The sequence below is a fragment of the Moschus berezovskii genome, chromosome 11 (genome assembly GCF_049115385.1).
Source record: "Moschus berezovskii isolate FMDL1 chromosome 11, NW_MosBer_1.0, whole genome shotgun sequence".
Taxonomy (NCBI): Eukaryota; Metazoa; Chordata; class Mammalia; order Artiodactyla; family Moschidae; genus Moschus; species Moschus berezovskii.
Genome location: NC_142470.1, coordinates 102,709,743 through 102,732,993, shown reverse-complemented (window position 1 = coordinate 102,732,993; position 23,251 = coordinate 102,709,743). Strand labels below are relative to the sequence as shown.

At 47.2% G+C, this 23,251-nt stretch overlaps 1 protein-coding gene across 6 annotated transcripts in view; it reads right to left on the bottom strand.

Annotated features, from left to right (window-relative positions):
- TBC1D8 (TBC1 domain family member 8) overlaps window positions 1-23,251 on the bottom strand; it is a 147,837-nt gene that overhangs the window by 28,199 nt on the left and 96,387 nt on the right. For all 6 annotated transcript variants that reach the window (XM_088841632.1, XM_055400991.2, XM_088841633.1 and 3 more), the window contains 9 exons: window positions 13,573-13,780; window positions 10,031-10,225; window positions 8,965-9,132; window positions 7,519-7,669; window positions 5,980-6,194; window positions 5,269-5,386; window positions 1,594-1,879; window positions 532-661; window positions 288-386 (listed from right to left, as the gene is read on the bottom strand). In XM_088841632.1, the coding sequence (XP_088697758.1) occupies window positions 288-386; window positions 532-661; window positions 1,594-1,879; window positions 5,269-5,386; window positions 5,980-6,194; window positions 7,519-7,669; window positions 8,965-9,132; window positions 10,031-10,225; window positions 13,573-13,780 (1,570 nt within the window). The remainder of the gene's footprint in view (window positions 1-287; window positions 387-531; window positions 662-1,593; window positions 1,880-5,268; window positions 5,387-5,979; window positions 6,195-7,518; window positions 7,670-8,964; window positions 9,133-10,030; window positions 10,226-13,572; window positions 13,781-23,251) is intronic.

The following is a 23,251-nucleotide window of genomic DNA, read 5'->3' as shown; positions in this document are numbered from 1 at the left end:
CCATGGACTGTAGCCCCCCAGACTCCCCTGTCCATGGGATTTCCCAGGCAAGAGTACTGGAGTGGGTTGCCTTTGCCTTTTCAAGGGCATCTTCCTGACCCAGGTATCGAACTCAGGTCCCCTGCATTGCAAGCAGAATCTTTATGATCTGAGCCACATAGTTGTTAATTTAATGCAAAAAAAAAAAAAAAAAAGCTGTGACTCTCCTGTCAGGAGGCAGCGAGGGACCCAGCGCAGGTCAGCGCCTGGCCGCCGGGAGCCGCAGTGCAGAGGCGGCCTCTACTCACCACGTTCTGCTTCGTGGTGCCCTCGTGGCCCTGGAGGACTCGGACCCGGTGCCTGCAGCGCATGTGCTCGATCTGAGCCACAGACTGGTCCCCGAATTTCTGCAGGGGGGGAGGGGTCGGTCACGCGCTCACAGATCCGCTCTGCATCCAGACAGCAGACAGGCAGCAGCCCCGAACACCTCCCTGGAAGTCCACCTCCCGGGAGACCGGGCAGTGGGGGCAGGCAGGGATGGGGCTCAGGTACCTCGTAGGAGTCCCGGATCAGGTCTGCGATGTCAGTCACGGGACACGGCTCCTGGTCATCAGAGAAGAAGGCGTGGTGGCTGCCAATCGGGGGTCCCGGGCTGTCCTCGTTCTTGATGTTGTCCAGAAACCTGGGCACATCAGACACCAGGAAAGCACAGGGTTACCATCCCCTCCCCCACGCTGGGCACCTCGCAGCCCGCACCACCTTCACAGGGGCCCCCAGACGTGGGCAGCAACTGTCAAACCGGCTCCTCTGTCTTCAGTCACTGTGAGGAAGGCCAGGCTGCTACAGCCACACTCATTCTGGAGAAAAGGAGGAACGAGCGTGAAGACACACATGGCGACCCTGGAGCCACAGGGAGGCTTCCAAGGTCTCTGACACCCTCTGGCTTCCCTGGTGGCTCAGGCGGTGAAGAATCCACCTGCAATGTGACAGACCTGGGTTTCAGTCCCTGGGTCGGGAAGATCCTCTGGAGATGGGAATGGCAACCCGCTCCAGGATTCTTGCTCGGGAAATCCCATGGACAGAGTCTGGCGGGCTACAGTCCATGGGGTCGCAAAGAGTAGGACATGACTAAGTGACTAACACTTTCACTTTTCTGACTCTCCAGTGATGAAAATACTGTGACGTAAATCCAGTGATATAAACACTGTGTTTCCACAGTATTCGGAACAGGAACTTGTCAATTCTCAGCCAGCTCGCCCTCAGCTCCACATGTCCTCGGGCTAGCGGGCTTTGCCTTCACTGCAGCACACCAGCCCCTGTGCGCAAAACGTCCATGTCCCCCAGCTGGCTTCCTGAGGCCCATGTTTCCCCGTGCCCGCCTGCCTCCCTCCGGTCAAGGTCACTGGAGGTCCACCTAGACCTAGGACGCCTGAACCTGTTCGGAGAAAGACAGCAGTACCCTCGCCTTCCTGCCTCTTGGTGGACAGCAGCGAGGGAAGGTGGAGGGAATGACAAGGTCGCCGGATGGCTTGGCCCCGGGGGACCACGAGGTGGCAGAGTGGAGGGCAGCCCCACAGTGCCCACCCAGTCCGGCCGCCTGGCTCCCCGCCTCACCTGCTGAGCACCATCAAGGCCTGGCTGTCGTCCTTGCTGCAGCACAGGTCCTCGGCGGTGGCCTCCAGCACAGCCAGTCCCAGCTGGAAGATGGCCTTGATACCGTCGTAGAAGAAGCAGTCAACTACGTTGACGGCGCTCTCCAGGGGCATGATGCTGAGGAACAGCGTGAGGAACCAGGAGAGGGAGATGGACGCCAGGGCCGAGAGGTCGCGCATGTGCTCCGCCAGCGCAGGGAGCTGCTCCTTGATGAGCTCCTCGAAGACGGACTGGTCCACCTGGGCCCCTGGGGAAGGAGCCACGGAGACCGGCTGGGGAGGGAGTCACTCCCTCTCGGATTAGAGCTGCTCTGAGATACACAGAACCATGACACAGGACGGGAGTCCAGGAAAGGGTTCACACTTGGTTCACTGACTTCTGATGTTTGGACCAAGGTGATTCAATGGGGGAAGGATAGTATTTTCATCTGGCATTTTCAAAAACAGTGCTCCTATCCACAACAGCTAGGACACGGAAGCAACCGAGATGTCCATCGAAGTATTAATGGATAAAGAAGCTGTGGTACATGTATACAATGGAATATTACTCAGCCATAAAAAGGAACACATTTGAGTCACTCCTAATGAGGTGGCTGAGCCTAGAGTCTATTATACAAAGTCAGAAAGAGAAAAACAAATACGGTATATTAATGCATATATATAGAATCTAGAAAGATGGTACCGATGAGCCTATCTGCAGGGCAGCAGTGGAGACCCAGACATACAGAACAGACTTATGGACAGAGTGCGGGAAGGAGAGGGAGGGAAGAAAGGAGAGTAGCCCTGAAACATACACAGTACCACATATAAAACAGACAGCAAGTGGGAATTCGCTGTGTGACTCAGGGAGCCCAACTGGTGCTCTGTGACACCCTAGAGGGGTAGGACTGGGTGGGAGGCAGGAGGGAGGTTCACGAGGGAAGGGACATATGTATACCTATGGCTGATTCATGCTGATGTATGGCAGAAACCGACACAATATTGTAAATCAATTACCCTTCAATTATAAATAAATAAAACAGGGTTGAACCAAGTGCCCACCTAGGTGGGCGGGGGGGGGAGGGGTAAGGGACCCCTCTCTTACCTCAAACCATTCAGAAAAATACATATGAAATGTGTCATGGTCTTAGGTATAAAAGCTAATGCTAAAAAAACATCTAAAAGAAAATACAGACAAAAGGCTAAACTTTCTTAGGACACAAAAGCATTAATTATAGAAAAATTATGAATTGGATTTCATCAAAATTAAAGACTGGAACTCTTCAAAAGAGACCATTCATAAAATGCAAATGCAAACTTCAAACTCAGAAAGAATATTTGCGGCAACTGTATCTGACAAGGGTTTTGTAATCAAAATAAAAATAAAGAACTGATGCAACTTGATAAAAAGAAATCAATAAACAATTTTAAAAAAAAAAAAAAGGCAAAAGATTTAAGAATTGATGCTTTTGAACTGTGGTGCTGGAGAAGACTCTTGAGAGTCCCTTGTATTGCAAGGAGATCCAACCAGTCCATTCTAAAGGATATCAATCCTGGGTGTTCATTGGAAGGACTGATGCTAAAGCTGAAACTCCAACACTTTGGCCACCTCATGTGATGAGTTGACTCACTGGAAAAGACTCTGATGCTGGGAGGGATTGGGAGCAGGAGAAGAAGGGGACAACAGAGAATGACATGGCTGGATGGCATCACCGACTTGAGGGACATGAGTTTGAGTGAACTCTGGGAGTTGGTGATGGACAGGGAGGCCTGGCGTGCTGTAATTCATGGGGTCACTAAGAGTCGGACACGACTGAGCAACTGAACTGAACTGCAAGTGACAAATGGCCAATAAGCACAGAAAAATAGGTTCAACATCATTAACAATGATTAGTGAAATGGAAATTAAAATCACCATGATATACCACTCTCACCCACCAGAATGGCTAAAACTAAAAAGACAGAAAATTCCAAGTATAAACAGGGATATGGAGCAACTGGAACTCCCATGCATTGCTGGTATGAGATAATGTGAATACATTTTGTCCATTTTGGAATAAAGAGTTTCTTATAAAGTTAAGCATACATTTAACTGTGACCCAGGAATTCTACTCCTGGGTAAATCCTAAGAAAAGTGTCAATATATATTCCAAAAAGACTTATACACGGATGTTACACTGGGACTTATAAGGAGAAACTGGAAACTCCAATGACTGGGATGAAAGAATCATGGTATGAACGTACCATGAAATAGCACGCAGCAATGAAAAGGAACTGCTGATGCACCAACAGTATCTTGAGTGAAGGAAGTCAGAACGTTCTCTACTATTACATTTATTCCAAGTTCAAGAACAAGCCAAGTAAACCTGTGGTGACAGAAATCAGTACCAGGTGTTGTGTGTGGCAGGGAAGCGGAGGCAGGGAACTTTGTGGGTTGTAGAAATGTTCCCTGTATTGGGGTGGTGGTCACATTATCATGGAGGGTCTACTGGTCACGGCTGACTGCCATCTGTTCCATCAGCCAGTGATGGAACAGCATGCCCCCAACAACCTCGACGTTCTGGTTACTCCTTGCTGCTCTGTACAAAATTAAGCACCTCCCTTGACATGAAGGGAAGAGGGAAGCAAACCAATTAGCCACTCAAATACAGGAAGGGGGCCCAGGGAGACAGTCAAAGGCCACCTCCTCCCTGCCGGCCGTCCCTCCCTCCCGGTGGCCATAATACTCCCTCAGTTCTTAGTCCTCAGTCCCCAAGCCTCTTCTTCCTGCCTTGTCCCAACATCCAGTCCTTTGCCAAATTCCATCTCAAATCGGTTCTTCTGTTTCTGATCTCACGGCTGCCACCCTAAGTTTAGGCCATTTCCACCTCTCATTCTGGATTACAATAAGGTGTCCCTAAGAATATCGCCCGGCCAGAGCAATTTCCGTGTCATTTTCTCCACGAAGAGGTAGCTGGATCACAGAGAGGGTGCAAATTCAAATCTCAACCACACGAAGGTCAGCGGCGCACGTGCCTGGGCACTGAGGGGTCACACACAGGCTTGCCCAGAGCCCGGGCAGTCACAAATGCCCTTTCTTACCATCAGCCTGGATGAGTGAGGAGTTCTCCTCCTCTGCCCTTTACGTTGGGCCCAAGAGTCTCCATTATTGCTTTACTCCCTGCATCTCCTATCTGCACAAACTCCCTGGGCACCAAGAAGGAGAACTCCTCTCTCTCCAGGCCTCAGCATCAGTGAAAAACTTCTTTGGTTTGCACTTTTCGACTTGCTTTTTGAACCTAGGAATTTTTCTTTCCTTAAGTTCAGCTATCCACATAAAATAATTTGTTCAAGAGTCTGTAAGAGGGGACTTCCCGGGGGTCCAGTGGTTAAGACTCTGTGCTGGCACTGCAGGAGGCATGGATTTGATTCCTGGTCAGAGAACTAAGATACCGCACGCCACACAGCGCAGCCAAAAATGCTAATAAAAAAAAAAATCTGTAAAGTTTGTGGCAAAAAAGCAGTTGGGTTACCACATTCCACCCTTTTGCCAAAACTGTGCAGAGAGTTACATCAGTTAGTTTCGAAGACTCAAGAGTCAGACAGTGCTGGTGCAGAGACTAGCCGACTCTCTCTATAACCACCCCGAGGGACAGAGGGGAAGGGAGGAGACAGTTACCAATGACTCGGTGGTTGAAGTAGTCGGGCAGCATCCGCTCACACACAGCCACCAGCAGCCAGAAGGCTTCCTCCTCCTTAGCATACAGCAGCAGAACAGAGGTCAGGATGTTCATGGACTGCTCAGGGGATTCACAGGGAGTGGACAGTTACTGACCAGGTCATGTGTACCACAAGCCCAAGTGATCCACAGAAGTCCAGACTACACAGATGAGAGATGCAGTATGCCGAGCCAATCAAGACTGAGCTGGAATGACCACAGTTATCAACGTGGGCCTCACAAGACCCGCTGGGCTGAATCATCAGCCACTGCTTTGTCCCTGGCCCCCAGGGAGTGATGCTGGGCTGGGCTGTGGAGCACGCCTTAGGCTCAGAACCCACCCCCACTAATCTCTGTGTCTATGTTCAGATTTAAAAATAATCCTGATGACTTCTGTACGGTTTAGAGGTAGGACGCTCCAGAGCGGCCTCATCAATACCATCCTGCAGTGGAGGCTGGGAGGCCATGAAGGCTGAATGGCCTCCTGAGGACAGGGGCCAGCTCATGCCATGCTCTCCTGGGCACTGGGTAACACTCCTCCCACATCATCAGCCTGTCTGACTCCACGAGGCTGACTCCCTCCACAGGACAGTTCTTGGTACAGATGGCTAAGAACACGGCACCCAAGGCCTGGGTGGTTGGCCTGGGATGGCCCTGCAGCACACAGCTCACCTGGCAGTACCCGATTTTGGGGTTCCTGTGGGCATAGGCCGTCAGGACTCTCCTCAATGCCGCGATGCCTGTTTCGTTTTGGAAGGCGGGGTGCTCTGGCAAGGAGCGGTGCAGGTCCCGCTCTATCTCCTCCGTCACCAGGCAACACTTTCCCATGGACTCCTCCACCAGGTTGCCATAGTAACCAGGATGTGCGGCAAGGTCCGTGACGGCATCTGGTGATTACAAGTAACATTTCAATGTTAGGTGGCGCCTGGATGGGAGGGCAGTTTGGGAGAGAATGGATACACGCATACGTATGGCTTAGTCCCTTTGCTGTTCCCCTGAAACTGTTAATCGGCTCTTCTCCAATATAAAATAAAAAGTTTTTTTAAAAAATAACATTTCAAGGGGGGCTGATTTCTGGGAGAGAGTCCACATGGGGAGGGGCCTGTCCTGCTAGAGGACCTCAGTGGGGTCTCACTATCTAAGCAACACAAAACAGTTAAGATCACACACAACCAAAAGGAACTTCACTTCTACTAAAAACAAAAAAGGAAAAATGAAGTAATACGGCTTTTCTAAGAATAACCTTACAGAGAGAGGGGGAGAAGAGCTCATACTACAAATAGCTTTCTTCTAATATACTTATAATCAGCTGTATTCCTAACAGATGTATGCATGTGGCCTACCTGCCACAATGAGAGAAAGCCTGTGTGCACCAACGCAGACCCAGTGCAACCAAAAAGAAAGTACAAACTAATTAAAAACAAAAAGCTATGGAGCACACGTTCTGTGGAGCACACGAGGAGGCCCAGCCTCCGGAAGGCTCCCGGAAGGGTCTCCGAGGAAGGTGGAGCCCTGGCCGCCATCCCCCAGCACCTGGAAAGGAGCAGCAGTCACACCCTGGACCACAGGGCCCCTCCCTTCCTGCTGGTGGGGCCCCTGTTCCTGCACCGAGTGGTGCCACACGGCTCACAGAAGATGCCTCTGGAGACCGTGGCCCCAGGCTCAGTCCATCCACCGGTGAGCGTCAGATGACAGACGCCCCAAAGCAGCAGAGGGAGAGTCCCAGATCCGGTGAGCAGGAGGAGGATGCGGGCAGGAGAGACAACCCCTCGACTCTGTGTGCATTCCCCGCAGGGGGAGACCAGGAGGAAGTGTCCCCAGAGGGAGTTATTGTAAAGCACACAAGTGAACAACTTCTGAAGACGTTTTCAGGTCTCTAGACATCTAGACACTGCATGTCCAGGGGGTTCTGAACAGAATTCTGAGGATGATGAAGAGACTCATAAAATCACTGCTGAAGGGGAGGCAATCCCTCTGCCAGACCTCACGCTTACTGGGGACCCCACAAGCCCAGAGGTTGCAGCAGCCTGGCTCACAGTCCACACAGGAAGGTCCCAGCTGGGCATGTCACAGGCTGAGAGGACCCGTCTGCATGCGTGCACACACATGCAGAAGCGCGCACACTCCCTAACCCCCCACGCAGGTCAGGGCCTCTGTCCTGTGTCTGCTCCAGAAATGAAAGCTGGGCCTGGAAACCCCAGAAACCCTCACCTGAGAAAAGAAGCCAGAGTCTGCCGCGCAGGGACTCGGGGATCCCCATGGCCACCAGCTTCCGGATCTTCTCTGTGCGGAACATGCACACTGTCCTGCCGTACTCCGCGAAGTGGTCGTTCCAGAGGCTCACCTTGATCTGTTCCCTGGACTAGAAGTGGAAACACACTCAGCGGACGAAGAGGCACTGTCCACAGCCCGTCACAGAGGTGCTCCCTCGGCTGAGAGAGGACCCACCTGTGCCAGGCAATTCACTTCTGAACGTCCACCAGCATGGGGGATGTAAAGGTCACTAGCCCTTCAGGAATTCAGAGCCCCATGGGCGACCTGATGTGAATAAGATGCCACTTCCTTGGCAAAGTTGACAGTAAGAGTGTGCTCATTCAAACTACTAAGGGAACGCAAAGCCGATGGAGGGCAGGGCAGGGCGGGGTCGGGGGGTGGGGAAACCTCTCAGGATGTTGAAGCCAAATCAGTTTCTGAAACAGGTCAGCTCAGAGGGCAGAGGGGAGCCAGGGGCTCTCATGATTTGCCTGGAGCTTCCTGACAGTCAGAGGAATAATTGCCAACTGGAAAAAAAATGACATCGTTCTCAGAAGCAGAGATGAGAAAGAAACGATGTCTCTAGGCAACTGGAAATCCTTTCAAACTATGAATTTTGAAAATCCTTTAGAATTCCTAGCTGGCAGGAATGTTTCCATGCCTTTTAAACAAGAAGTTTATGTGCGCTCTTAATTATCTGTATTCCCCAGTCATGGGAGAGGTGTACGCATATAGTCAAAATTCTTATTTGTTGAAACAGTGAGCATTCAGTGAGCATCTCTGAACAGCACAGCAGAAGGCCTCACCCTGAATAAATAAAGCTAACAATCCATGACACACGAGCCATTAAGCGGCCAAGGGGCAGGTATCCTGTTCACAGCCACCCTGGTACTGGCGGAGCCCACACAGCGTGCCTCCTGCCAGGGCAGCATCTCATAGCTTGGCTTCTAGTCTATTTACCACACAAACACGGCCCACAGAGTCTCCCTGCAGAAGAGAAAGCAACCGCCAAGTGTTACCAAGGTATTTTTAGTTTACTAAAACTAGAAAACAGAAAGGGGCCAAAAAAGAAGCGCTGTACCTAGGAGTCCCGCTGACACCACTGGATAAAAGGACAGACTTGCTCTGCACCTGGAAACCCCACAGGGAGAGCACGGATAGATGCTCCCTGAAGGGCAGGTAGAAAGTCACTGCCTCCCCAACGTCCCACCACATCCTCCACCCACCAGGAAGCGTTCAGGCCACTGGCATCTCTGCCCCCTTCCACTTTGTGCCAGTGAGGCAAAGAGGGCACATCACTGGTGCCCAGGGTTGCCTAGTAACCTGTGTCAGGTCCACCCTGGGAGGGGCCTGGAGGCCACGCCCCACCACCTCCACGTGCGAGGGCAGAACCACGTCACTCACCAATCTCGAATCGGGGCTCTGGCTGCCCGACTGCCGGAAGGCCTCGGGGTGCATCCGTGGGCTCGTTTCTTTCTCCCTTTCCTCGCTATTTTGCGAAGACACCATCTCAAGACCCCCAAACCTGTGGTTGCCACTGCACAAGCTTGTTGAATGAAACACGGGTGAGGTCTGCATGGGAAGGAAAAAAAAGAATGACAAAAAGAGAAAGTCACGGCTTTAGTTACGGGGCAGTCTTTGTGTTTGGATGTGTAAGCATAATAAACTTAAACATGCCTATCTGCTTGGGACTTACGGGAAAGGCAGTCTAACACTAGACCCAGTGGAGCTGATTCTCAGGCAGGAGCATGATCCACACGGGGCTTTCCCAGCGCTGCTGCTCCCTGGCTCACAGAGCATGGCCCCACGCGGGGCCAGAAAGGAAACGTCACACCCTCAGCATCTAGAACTGAGGAAGGGCATCTAGAGAAAGCAGCTCTAGGGAACTGAGAGACCTCCCCTCCTTTCCTCCTGTCACTACTCAGATGAAAAGAGGTCCAGAAACAAGAAGGACGGGTGTGAAAGAATTAGGGACTAGGTCCAGCAGATCTGGATCTACTGTGGCAGCTGTCCAATCTTAAAGACAGTGAATCATCTCTTTGGGCAACTTACATCTGCCCCAAATACTATAACATCATCCCCTTCAACCTCAGGGGATGAGGGCACTGACCTCTCTAATAAAGAGGGTGTCCACTCACCTGTGTGTTGACTCCCCATCAAACCCTCTGACCTCTGAGAAGATGGCCTATTGACTCCATCAACCCCTCTAACCTGTGAGCCCCATTAGCCCCTCCAACCTGCGGGTGAGGCCCCTTCAACCCCCTCTAACCCTGCCATACCCACTCAGGACACCCAGTGCATTAAAGATGATATCAGATTGTCTGCTACCCAGGTCCAGCATCACTGACATTTTCCTGGTACCCAAGTGGGTCATCGTTACATGCACTCCCCTTTGAAGACACCTGCCCTAGAGGTGCTGGGGGAAAAAGGGGTTTTCTGTTTAGACTCCCGCCGTCTCCAAGGACCGTACCAGGTCCTCATCCAGGGTGGCGTCATAGTGCACAGGGTGGCCGGCATGCACCAGCTTCAGTCTCGCCAGCAGACCCTCCACCAGGCTGTCACGACCCCTGAGCTCAATGAACTGGAAGGCCATCTTGCTCCGGATGCTGACGATGATGGGGTTTGGCAGCAGACTAGTGTCCTCCATTTTCTCGATGCTCACAACCTGTTGCGGACAGTCACGCACACAGAGGCGCAGCAGGAGAGGAGAGGGGCAGGAGTTCAATCGCAGATTCAGAAAACAGAGCGAGAAGGACAAACCCAATAACTGCAATAAGGAACCAATACAAAGTTACAAAGTAAGGAATGGGGTGTATTCACAACAGCCCAAAGTGGGAGCAATTCAAGTGCCCCGGCTGGATTAACACATGAGAACATAACCAAAACATGGGTCTACACACAGTGGAATATCATTCAGTCTTAAAAGGATGGATATACCTTTTTTTTTTTTTTTTTTGCCAAACCATGTTGCATACAAGATCTTAGTTTCCTGACCAGGGATTGAACCTATGTCCCCTGCATTGAAAGGCAGATTCTTAACCACCAGACCCAGGAAGTCCCAGAAAGGATGGATATTCTGACAAGTGCTACAGTATGGATTCACCTTGAGGGCGTTCTGCTAAGTGATACAGCCAGTCACAAAATGACAAATTTTGTAGGATTTCACTGATACAAGAGACCTACAGAGGTCAGGGCTTCCCAGGTACCTCTGTGGTAAGGAATCCACCTGCCAATGCAGGAGACATAAGAGATGCAGATTTGATCCCTGGGTCAGGAAGATTCCCTGGAGAAGGAAGTGGCAACCTACTCCAGTATTCTTGCTTAGAGAATTCCATGGTCACAGGAACCTGGCAGGCTACAGTCCATGGGGTCGCAAAGAGTTGGACATGACTGAGCACAGGGGAGTTAGGATTCATAGAAGCAGAAAGGAGGGTGATGGATGCCTGGGGCTGGAGGAGGGGGATTTGGGGCACTACTGTTTAATGGGGACAGGGTGTCAGTTTGGAAAGATAAAAAAATCATGGTGATGGTTGCACAAAATGTGAATATACTTAATACCACTGAACCATAACACTTAAAAATGGTTAAAATGGTATGTATGTATATGTTCTGTTCAGTCCAGTCACTCAGTCGTGTCCGACTCTTTGCGACCCCATGGACTGCAGCACGCCAGGCCTCCCTGCCTATCACCAACTCCTGGAGTTTACTCAAACTCATGTCCATTGAGTCAGTGATGCCATCCAACCATCTCATCCTCTGTCGTCCCCTTCTCCTCCCACCTTCAACCTTTCCCAGCATCAGGGTCTTTTCAAATGAGTCAGTTCTTCACATCAGGTGGCCAAAGTATTGGAGCTTCAACTTCAGCATTAGTCCTTCCAATGAATATTCAGGACTGATTTCCTATAGGATGGATTGGTTGGATCTCCTTGCAGTACAAGGGACTCTCAAGAGTCTTCTCCAACACCACAGTTCAAAAGCATCAATTCTTCAGAGCTAAGCTTTCTTTATAGTTCAACTCTCACATCCATACATGACCACTGGAAAAACCATAGCCTTGACTAGACGGACTTTTGTTAGCAAACTAATGTCTCTGCTTTTTAATATGTTATCTAGGTTGGTCATTACTTTCCTTCCAAGGAGTAAGCGTCTTTTAATTTCATGGCTGCAGTCACCATCTGCAGGGATTTTGGAGCCCAGAAAAATAAAGTCTGACACTGTTTCCCCATCTATCTGCCATGAAGTGATGGGCCGGATGCCACGATCTTAGTTTTCTGAATGTTGAGCTTTAAGCCAACGTTTTCACTCTCCTCTTTCACTTTCATCAAGAGGCTCTTTAGTTCTTCACTTTCAGCCATAAGGATGGTGTCATCTGCATATCTGAGGTTTTTGATATTTCTCCCGGCAATCTTGATTCCAGCTTATGCTTCTTCCAGCCCAGTGTTTCTCATGATGTACTCCGCATATAAGTGAAATAAGCAGGGTGACAATATACAGCCTTGACGTAATCCTTTTCCTATTTGGAACCAGTCTGTTGTTCCATGTCCAGTTCTAACTACTGCTTCCTGACCTGCATACAGATCTCAAGAGGCAAGTCAGGTGGTCCCATCTCTTTCAGAATTTTCCACAGTTTATTGTGATCCACACAGTCAAAGGCTTTGGCATAGTCAATAAAGCAGAAATAGATGTTTTGCTGGAACACTTTAGCTTTTTCAATGACCCAGCGGATGTTGGCAATTTGATCTCTGATTCCTCTGCCTTTTCTAAGAACCAGCTTGAATATCTGGAAGTTCAGGGTTCACATACTGTTGAAGCCTGGCTTGGAGAATTTTGAGCATTACTTTACAATTGTGCAGTAGTTTGAGCATTCTTTGGCCTTGCCTTTCTTTGGGATTAGAATGAAAACAGACCTTTTCCAGTCCTGTGGCCACTGCTGAGTTTTCCAAATTTGCTGGCATACTGAGTGCAGCACTTTCACAGCATCATCTTTCAGGATTTGAAATAGCTCAGCTGGAATTCCATCACCTCCACTAGCTTTGTTCATAGTGATGCTTCCTAAGGCCCAGTTGACTTCACATTATATGTATATAATTTTAAAAAAATAACTATATAAGGAATTCTTGCTCTGCTGTAAGGGCATTTGTAAAATGAAGTCATCTGCAAAAAAATGGGGGTCAATCACATGAATGAAAAAATTGGGTTTTTCTGAATACTGCTTAGACCATACTTTATAACAGCAAGAGTTTGGAAGTCTTGACATTTGACAGAGCTGTGGGTCCTGTCACAACAGACATGCCCCGAAACCGCAGGACTGAGCTCAGCAGATCTCGAAGCAGACTCCACCTCCAAGACAAGACTCCAGAATTTTATAGCTGGAGAGTGACAGTGTTAGTTGCTCAGCCATGTCCGACTCTTTGCAACCCCACGGACTGTAGCTCATCCGGCCCCTCTGTCCATGGGATTCTTCAGGCAAAAATACTGGAGTAGGTAGCCATTCCCTTCTCCAGGGACGGTTCTCACTCAGGGATTGAACCTCTGTTTCTTGCATTGCAGGCAGATTCTTTACCATCTGAGCCACCAGGAAGAGAAGCATTTTTCTAAATTTTTATGCAAAATTCTAGAAGGATATACAAACGAAGCAACTTGACATTTCTTTTCAAAAGGTGATTTTTTAATAGGTCACTTTTTTCTCTTCCCTCTTGGTGGGTGAAAGGGGAGGACTCCTTCCTAAGGACTGTTGGAAAAGCTTTCATTGCTAGGCATGAACATTTTAATAAGAGCTTTATCAATATGTGGAGGCCAGGGTGCCTGTTCTCACCATTCACATCTATGCAAATTTCAGGTTGCCAGGCAACAACAGAAAAAAGCAGGGGCCCCTGGTCCACTCTGGCCAAGCATCCCTCCAGACTCGCCCATCCTCAGAGGCAGAGCCTTGCCCTGTGAGCATCCATCCCCTCCGTCTCCCAGCAACCACGAGCCCCCGCCCCCTGCCCCACGGGAGGAGAGCAGGTCTACCTCTCGGAGTGGCAGGATGACTTTGCAGCAGCCGGCCTCCTTGCTGGCAAAGCAGATGTAACTGTCAGAGGTGAACATCTGCCCGGCAGTGTGACAGCGGCTGAACGGGGTCCAGAGGGAACAGTCCAGGACAGCATGCAGCTTCTCCCGCCTTGGCAGCCTGAAGAAGGCCCGGAAGAACTCATTCTGTGCCCTAGCTTCCAGGTCCCTAGCAAAGGAGGGAGAAGGGAGAGAGGCAGACATGGTGACTGAACTCACTAGATTATAAATAAAAACATTTTTAAACCCCTGGCACAACCTGATATAGAAGGGGATGCAGAAAGGTGCTAGGCCCCCAGTTCCTGCCCCTCTCCAGCCCCCACCCCACGGCCAACCTTTGGAGTGAGAAGCAAAGGCCGAACAAGTCACCTCTGCACAGCGGTGATGCAGCGAACACAGACCAGGGCAAGTCTGCCTTCCTGGTTTCAGTAACACCACGGACTGTCACAAAGCAAATGTGTAAGAATCTGTATCTATGCACTGTCCTACTCTGTTGGTGGACATGTAAACTGCTGCAGCCACTGTGGAGAACAGAGTGCAGGTTCCTTAAAAACTAAAAATACGCTGATGTTTGGTGCAAGCAACACAATACTGTAAAGCAATTATCCTTCAAGTAAAAATAACTAAATTTTTTAAAAAACTAAAAATAGAGCTTCCATATGACCCTGAAATCCCACTTCTAGGCATATAGTGGGAGAAAATGGTAACTCAAAAAGATACACATACACAGTTCACTGCGGCACTGTTTATAAGAGCCAGGACATGGAAGCAACCTGAACATCCATCCACAGTTGAACGCATAAAGAAGGTGTGGCATATATAATATGTACAGCAGAATATTACTCATACATTTAAAAAAAGAATGAAATAATGCCATTTGCAGCAACTGGGATGGACATAGAGAGATTATCATATTAAATGAAGTAAGACGGAGAAAGACAAATACCATATCTATCACTTATTTGTGGGATCTAAAAAATTATACAAACGAACTTATTTATAAAACAGACTCACAGGCTTAGAAAACACTCTTATGGTTGCCAAAGGGGAAAGGCAGGGTAGGGGTAAATTAGAAGTTGAAGATTAACACACACACGCTATATAGAAAACAGGTAATCACAAGGACCAGCATAAGGAACGCCACTCAATACTCTGACAATCCATATGGAAAAAGAATCTTAAACAGAATGGATACATGTGTATGGGTGACTGAGTCACGCTGCTGTACACCCGAACCTAGCACAGCACTGTAAACCAACTACTGTGCTTGTGCTAAGTCACTTCAGTCGTGTCTTACTCTCTGCGACCCCATGGACTGTAGCCCGCCAGGCTCCTTTGTCCATGGGATTCTCCAGGCAAGAATACTGGAGTGGGTTGCCATGCCCTTCTCCAGAGGATCTTCCCCACCCAGGGATCGAACCCACGTTTCTTGTCTCCTGAACTGGCAGGCTTGTTCTTTACCGCTGAGCCATCAGGGAAGTATCTAATATAAAATCAAAATTAAATTTTTAAAAAAGATCTAGAGAGAGCAGCTTACAGTGCCAGTGAAAAGCAGAAGCTGCCACCCAAGGAGCCTGCACACATTTACTGGCTTCAGGGGCCCCAAGACTCTCTCCTGAGATGAACCGTGTGAGGTCCCCCTAAAACAGTGGGCTATCCTCATCTCACCCCATCCTTGACATCTTCAGAATTGATATTTCCTGGTTGAAGTGTCAGGGCCAATCAATCTGTTCCTCGTTCCCACCCTCTGGGAAGCCCGCTCCCAGGCCTTGCCCCGCTGCCCGCTGGATCCCGCACCTGCATTGGTCAGGCCGTGCTCTGGAGAGTCCTGTCAGCCCTAACGTGTCTCAGGAACCCGGGTACGGCGCCCCATCCCCTCCTCCCTGCTCCCCGGGGAGGTCCGAGCTTGCTCTGCTCTGTGCCCCAAAGTCCCAGGGGCGCACCCGAGCAGCAATCATGACTAACCTGTAATCAGACCCTGAGGACACCTTTCAAAGCCAGTATCTGGGAACGGAAGTAAAGCTACACCAACAAAAAGGGAGGAGCATCCCAGCCCCACACTGTGCCCTGAGCAAGAAGAGCCTGTTTTCCCCAAGTTCAACCTGGGCTGTCCTGGCAGGATGTCAAGTTGACTGAGTCATTACCTGTTTACGTCCACAGGCTGACGTTCTCCAGGACAGAGAGCTGCAAGTGAGAACCTGCCAGGAGCTGGCGGGAGCGACGTGCCTTTCACTTTTGGAGGAAGTCACTCAAGTGCATTGACCAGCAAAATATGCCACGGACCAAGACCCTGACGTCCACCTTGGGGCCCCAGAAACCCAAGGGCCAGGCAAACCCACCACTGGCCATCGCTGGGGTCCTCTGTGCCCTTTCTCTCCTCTCGTATCTACAAGTTTCCAGAACTTGGGGGTGGGGCCGACAGTCTTGTAGAATTCACCCGTTTCTGGAAGATTCTCAACACAGAAGAGTTTTGTTCCAAAGTGGATGACGTTTCCCAAAGGGTCCTAAGTGCAACAGACCTTCCATTTTCCTTTCCTTTGTTCATTCCTACCCCAAGTTAAAAATGCCACCCCTGGAAGTACAGTCATGATAGAACATCAGGAGCTGTGTGAAGAATCACCTGTGATCCCAAGCCCGCGGACAGACCAGAGCACTTCTGAGTGAAGAATCACCTGTGATCCCAAGCCCGCGGACAGACCAGAGCACTTCAGCTGTGAGCTGGCCTCCCGTCTGTGCAAACGTGAAAGACGTCAAAGCTCTCCTCAGTGGTTCCCATGAATGCTTTTCTTTTTGTTCACATTTATTTATTTGGCTGCATCACGTGGGATCTTCAATCTTCATTGCAGCATGCAGGATCTTTGCTTGAGGTGTGGGACTCTAGTTGCGGTATGTGGGATCTAGTTCCCTGATCAGGGATCGAACCCAGGCCCCTTGCATTGGGAACACAGTCTTAGCCAGTGGACCACCAGGGAAATCCCTCCTTGAGCTTTTGAACAATGCATACAACAGGGATGGCTTTCTTCATTTTTAACAGATCTTTGTAAGCTGGACAAAAACACTCAGGTATCAAATTATATAGAGACGGCTAAAGAAATACGGGAGAGAGACGACCCTCTGTACTGGGTTATCTTCTGGGCCCTGAGCCGGAGCAGGACACAGTGATGGGAAGCCTGAGGCCAGAGGTACACAGAGGACCTAGGGGCTGGAAGTCGGAAGACCAAAGGGTCCCCTTTCATAAGAGGGGTGAGCAGCAGCCACCTTCCACAAAGGAACTCTCAGATTATCAGAAATGACACAACACCGAGAAATTCAGTGGGACTTTACCCAAAACTCCACTTTTGTTTTCAAAAGCGATCAATTTACAATATACACATGGCAGGAAGTGTCTCTGAATCCTTTCTGAACACGTGGAAACTCTGAGACACTGCCTGCCATTCAGACACCACTAATTAAAAAGACACACACTCTCCTAAATCCCCTCAATGTTCAGAGAAGACAGTAGACATTATAGCCTGCCAGGCTCCTCTGTCCATGAATTCTCCAGGCAGAATACTGAAGTGGATAGCCATTCCCTTATCCAGGGGATCTTCCTGACCCAGGGATCAAACTTGCGTCTCCTGAATTAGCAGGCAGAATCTTTACCACTGAGGCATCAGGGAGGCCCTTAAGGAATAATAGCAGTGTTAAAAATAGATGAATGTTTTAAAAAAAGTTTTAATGAGGAGTGGCTCCTAAAAAAATTAAACTAGAATTACAATAGGATCCAATGATTCTTCTGGTGGGCGTATGTCCAAAAGAACTGAAAGCAGAGTCTTGAAGAGGTATTTGCATACCCATATTCACAGCAACGTTATTCAGCCAAAGGGAGAAGGAACTCAGCATCCACTGAGTAAGCAAAAAGCAGTATATACGTACAACGGAGTGTTGTTATTCAGTCTTAAAAAGGAAGGAGATTCTGACAATCTACAGGGTGGATGAACCTTGAGGACATTAGGCAAAGTAAAGTAAGACAGTGTCACACACACATACCACACAAATAAATTCTTTAGGATTTCACTAGAGGAGGCAGATTACAGAGACAGAAAGTAGAAGGGTGGTGGTACCAGGGACGTGGGGATGGGTGGGGAGTTAGTGTTTAATGTGGACAGAGTTCAATTTTGAAAGATGAGATCTCTAGAGATGAATGGAGGTGATAATTACACAGCAACAGGAATGTACTTATTAATAATATCACTGAACCATAGGCTTAAAAATGATTAAGATGATCACTGATGGTTAGGAAAATGCAAATCAAAACCACAATGAGATATCACCGGGCACAGGTCAGAAGAGTCGTCATCAAAAAGAACACAAAAAATAATAAATATTGGTGAGGATGTGAAAAAAAGGGAAACCTTTTCACTGTTCGTGGGAATGGAAATTGGTGCAGACACTGTGGGGAAGAGTATGGAAGTTCCTCAGAGAACTAAAAGATCATATGAGCAAGTAATTCTACTAAGATCACGGCATCACTTCATGGCAAATAGAAGGGGAAAAAATAGAAAAGTGACAGACTTTATTTTCTTGGGCTCCAAAATCACTGTGGATAATGATTACAGCCATGAAATTAAGACATTTGCTTCTTGGAAGAAAAGTTATGACAAACCTAGACAGCATATTAAAAAGCAGAGACAGCACTTTGCAGCAAAGGTCAAAGCTGTGGTTTTTCCAGAAGTCATGTATGGGTGTGAGAGCTGGATCATAAAGAAGGCTGAGCGTCAAAGAACTGATGGTTTCGAATTGTGGTGCCAGAGAAGACCCCTGAGAGTCCTTTGTACAGCAAGGAGATCCAACCGGTCAATCCTAAAGGAAATGAACCTTGAATATTCATCGGAAGGATTGAAGCTGAAGCTCCAGTGCTTTAGCCACTTGATGTGAAGAGCCAACTCACCAGAAAAGACCCTGATGCTGGGGAAGATTGAGGGCAGGAGGAGAAGGGGACGACAGAGGACGAGATGGTTGGATGGCATCACTGACTCAATGGACATGAATTTGAGCAAACTCCGGGAGACAGTGAGGGACAGTGAAGCCTGGCATGGGGTCACAAAGAGTTGGAAATCACCTAGAGACTGAACAACAATTCCACTCCTGGGTATGTATCCCCTCAAAAACAGAAATAGTAATTTGAAAAGATACATGCACGCCAATGTTCACAACAGTGCTATTTACAATTTCCAAGATATGGAAACAACCTAGGTGTCCATCAGCAGATGAGCAGATAAAGATATGGTATGTATATACAATGGAATATTACTCAGCCATCTAAAAAGAGTGAAATTTTACCATTTAGCAACATGGATGGGATGGACTTAGAGGGCATTATGCTAAGGGAAGTAAGTCAGACAGAGAAAGGCAAATACCATATGATACCATTTATATACAGAATCTAAAATACAGCAAACTGGTGAATGAAACAGACAAAACAGTCTCACAGAGAACAAACTGGTGGTTACTCGTGGAGAGAGGAGAGAGGGAGACACAATACAGGAGTGAGGGGTTTAAAATCGGTGACTGTGGGATGATGTAACATCACACTGGGGACTTCTCTGGTTTCCACTATTTAAGACTCCAGGTTTCCCTGCCTAGATGTCCATGGACAGATCAAGGTATAAAGAAGTTGGGGTACATGGATACAATGGAATATTGCTCAGCCATGAAAAGGAACACATTTGAGTCAATTCTTGTGAAGTAGATGAACCTAGAGCTTGTTAGACAGAGTGAAGTGAGTTAGAAAGATAAAAACGAATATCATATATTAACACATATATATGGAATCTAGAAAATAGGCACTGATGGACCTATTTGCAGGGCAGGAATAGAAACGCAGATGTAGAGAACAGATCTGTAAACACACAGGGGAGGGGCGGGTGGGAGGAGCTGAGAGAGTAGCCTGACACACACACACACACAGCCTCGGGTAAGCAGGCAGCCAGTGGGAGCCACTGCACAGCACCGGGAGCCCAACCGGTGCTACGTGACGCCAAGAGGGGCGTGAGGGAGGCGCAAGGGGGAGCGGACATACGGATTCTTACGGCTGAGTCACGTTATTGGACGGCAGAAACCAACAACACTGTAAAGCAATTATCCTCCAATTAACAATTAAAAAATTGTTAAAAAGACTCCAGATTTCCAGTGCAGGGGGCGTGGGTTTGATCCCTGGTTGGGGGGCTAAGATGCTTACAGTGTGGCCAAAACATAAAAATAAAATTAAAAAATCATGTGTGGTTCCCAGTTTGAGGGAGGCAGAGGGATCGAACCCACATCTCCTGCATTGGCAGGTGGATTCTTTACCACTGAGCCAACTGGGAAGCTCAATAAAGCCAGGAAGGAGGGATAAACCCTCTTGGGTATGGCCCTGGAAAAAGAAAGCAACACAGGAAAAGAGCCCTGAGCTTCAATATACAGGCTGCCCAAAGTCATTCCAAACCCACTGACATCTCATAACTCATTACTGGACACTTCATTGCACTCCAGAGAGAAGAAATCCAGCTCCACCCACCAGAACACCGACACAAGCTTCCCTAAACAGGGAACCTTGACAAGTCACCCATCCAACCCCACACACAGCGAAGAAACTACATAATAAAGAGAACTCCACAAACTGCCAGAAAAGGGAAAGGCCATCCCAAGCAAAGCAATATAAGCAAGATGAAGAGGCAAAGAAATACCCAGCAAGTAAAGGAACAAGATAAATGCCCACCAACACAAACAAAAGAGGAAGATACAGGGAATCTACCTGATAAAGAATTTCGAATTTTGGTGGCAAAAATGATTCAAAATCTTGAAAGCAAAATGGAGTTACAGATAAATAACCTGGAGAAAAGGATTGAGAAAATGGAAGAAAGGTTTAAGGACTTAGAGGAAATAAAAAAGAGTCAATATACAATGAATAATGCAATAGATGAGATCAGAAACACTCTGGAGGGAACAAACAGTAGAATAACAGAGGCAGAAGACAGGATAAGCGAGCTAGAAGATAGAATTGTAGAAATAAATGAAACAGAGAGGAAAAAAGAAAAACGAATTAAAAGAAATGAGGACAATCTTAGAGACCTCTGGGACAATGTGAAACGCTCCAACATTCGAATCATAGGAGTCCCAGAAGAAGAAGACAAAAAGAAAGACTATGAGAGAATACTTGAGGAGATAATAGTTGAAAATTTCCCTAAAATGGGGAAAGAAATAATCACCCAAGTCCAAGAAACCCAGAGAGTCCCCAACAGGATAAACCCAAGGCGAAATACTCCAAGACACATATTAATCAAATTAACAAAGATCAAACACAAAGAACAAATATTAAAAGCAGCAAATAACACACAAGGGAATTCCCATAAGGATAACAGCTGATCTTTCAACAGAAACTCTTCAGGCCAGGAGGGAATGGCAAGACATACTTAAAGTGATGAAAGAAAATAACCGACAGCCTACTGTACCCAGCAAGGATCTCATTCAAATATGAAGGAGAAATCAAAAGCTTTACAGACAAGCAAAAGCTGAGAGAATTCACCATCATGAAACCAGCTCTCCAACAAGTGCTAAAGGATCTTCTCTAGGAAACACAGAAAGGGTGTATAAACTCGAACCCAAAGCAATAAAGAAAATGGCTACGGGATCGTACTTATCAATAATTACCTTAAAAGTAAATGGGTTGAATGCCCCAACCAAAACACAAAGGCTGGCTGAATGGATACAAAAACAAGACCCCCAAATATGTTGTCTACAAGAGACCCACCTCAAAATGAGGGACACATACAGATTGAAAGTGAAGGGCTGCAAAAAGGTATTCCATGCAAATAGAAACCAAAGGAAAGCAGGAGTAGCAATACTCATATCAGATAAAATAGACTTTAAAACAAAGGCTGTGAAAAGAGACAAAGAAGGAAACTACACAATGATCAAAGGATCAATCCAAGAAGAAGATATAACAATTATAAATATTTATGCACCCAACATAGGAGCACCGCAATATGTAAGACAATTACTAACAAGTATGAAAGGAGAAATTAACAACAATGCAATAATAGTAGGAGAATTTAATACCCCACTTACATCTATGGATAGATCAACTAAACAGAAAATTAACAAGGAAACACAAACTTTAAATGATACAATAGACCAGTTAGACCTAATAGATATCTATAGGACATTTCACCCCAAAGCAATGAATTTCACCTTTTTCTCAAGCGCACATGGAACCTTTTCAGGAGAGATCACATCCTGGGCCATAAATCTAGCCTTGGTAAATTCAAAAAAACTGAAATCATTCCAAGCATCTTTTCTGACCACAATGCAGTAAGATTAGATCTCAATTACAGGAGAAAGACTATTAAAAATGCCAACATATGGAGGCTGAACAACACACTACTGAAAAATGAACAAATCATAGAAGAAATCCAAAGAGAAATCAAAATATGCATAGAAATGAATGAAAATGAAAACACAACAACCCAAAACCTCTGGGACACTGTAAAAGCAGTGCTAAGGGGGAAGTTCATAGCAATACAGGCACACCTCAAGAAACAAGAAAAAAGTCAACTACGTCACCTAACTCTACATCTAAAGAAACTAGAAAAGGAAGAAATGAAGAACCCCAGGGTTAGTAGAAGGAAAGAGATTGTAAAAATTAGGGCAGAGATAAATGCAAAAGAAACAAAAGAGACCATAGCAAAAATCAACAAAGCCAAAAGCTGGTTCTTTGAGAAGGTAAATAAAATTGACAAACCACTAGCCAGACTCATCAAGAAACAAAGGGAGAAGAACCAAATCAGTAAAATTAGAAATGAAAATGGAGAGATCACAACCGACAACACAGAAATACAAAGGATTATTAGAGAATACTATCAGCAATTATATGGCAATAAAATGTATAACCTGGAAGAAATGGACAAATTCCTAGGAAAGTACAACTTTCCAAAACTGAACCAGGAAGAAATAGAAAATCTGAACAGACCCATCACAAGCACGGAACTAGAGGCTGTAATCAGAAATCTTCCAGCAAACAAAAGCCCAGGTCCAGACGGCTTCACAGCTGAATTCTACCAAAAATTTAGAGAAGAGCTAACACCTGTTCTACTCAAACTCTTCCAGAAAATTGCTGAAGAAGGGAAACTTCCAAACTCATTCTATGAGGCCACCATCACCCTAATCCCAAAACCTGATAAAGACCCCACAAAAAAAAGAAACCTACAGGCCAATATCACTGATGAACATAGATGCAAAAATCCTTAACAAAATTCTAGCAATCAGAATCCAACAACACATTAAGAAGATCATACATCATGACCAAGTGGGCTTTATCCCAGGAATGCAAGGATTCTTCAATATCCACAAATCAATCAACGTAATACACCACATTAACAAACAGAAAAATAAAAATCATATGATTATCTCAACAGATGCAGAGAAAGCCTTCGACAAAATTCAACATCCATTTATGATAAAAACCCTCCAGAAAGTGGGAATAGAAGGGACATACCTCAACATAATAAAAGCTATATATGACAAACCCACAGCAAGCATTATCCTCAATGGTGAAAAACTGAAAGCATTTCCCCTAAAGTCAGGAACAAGACAAGGGTGCCCACTCTCACCACTACTATTC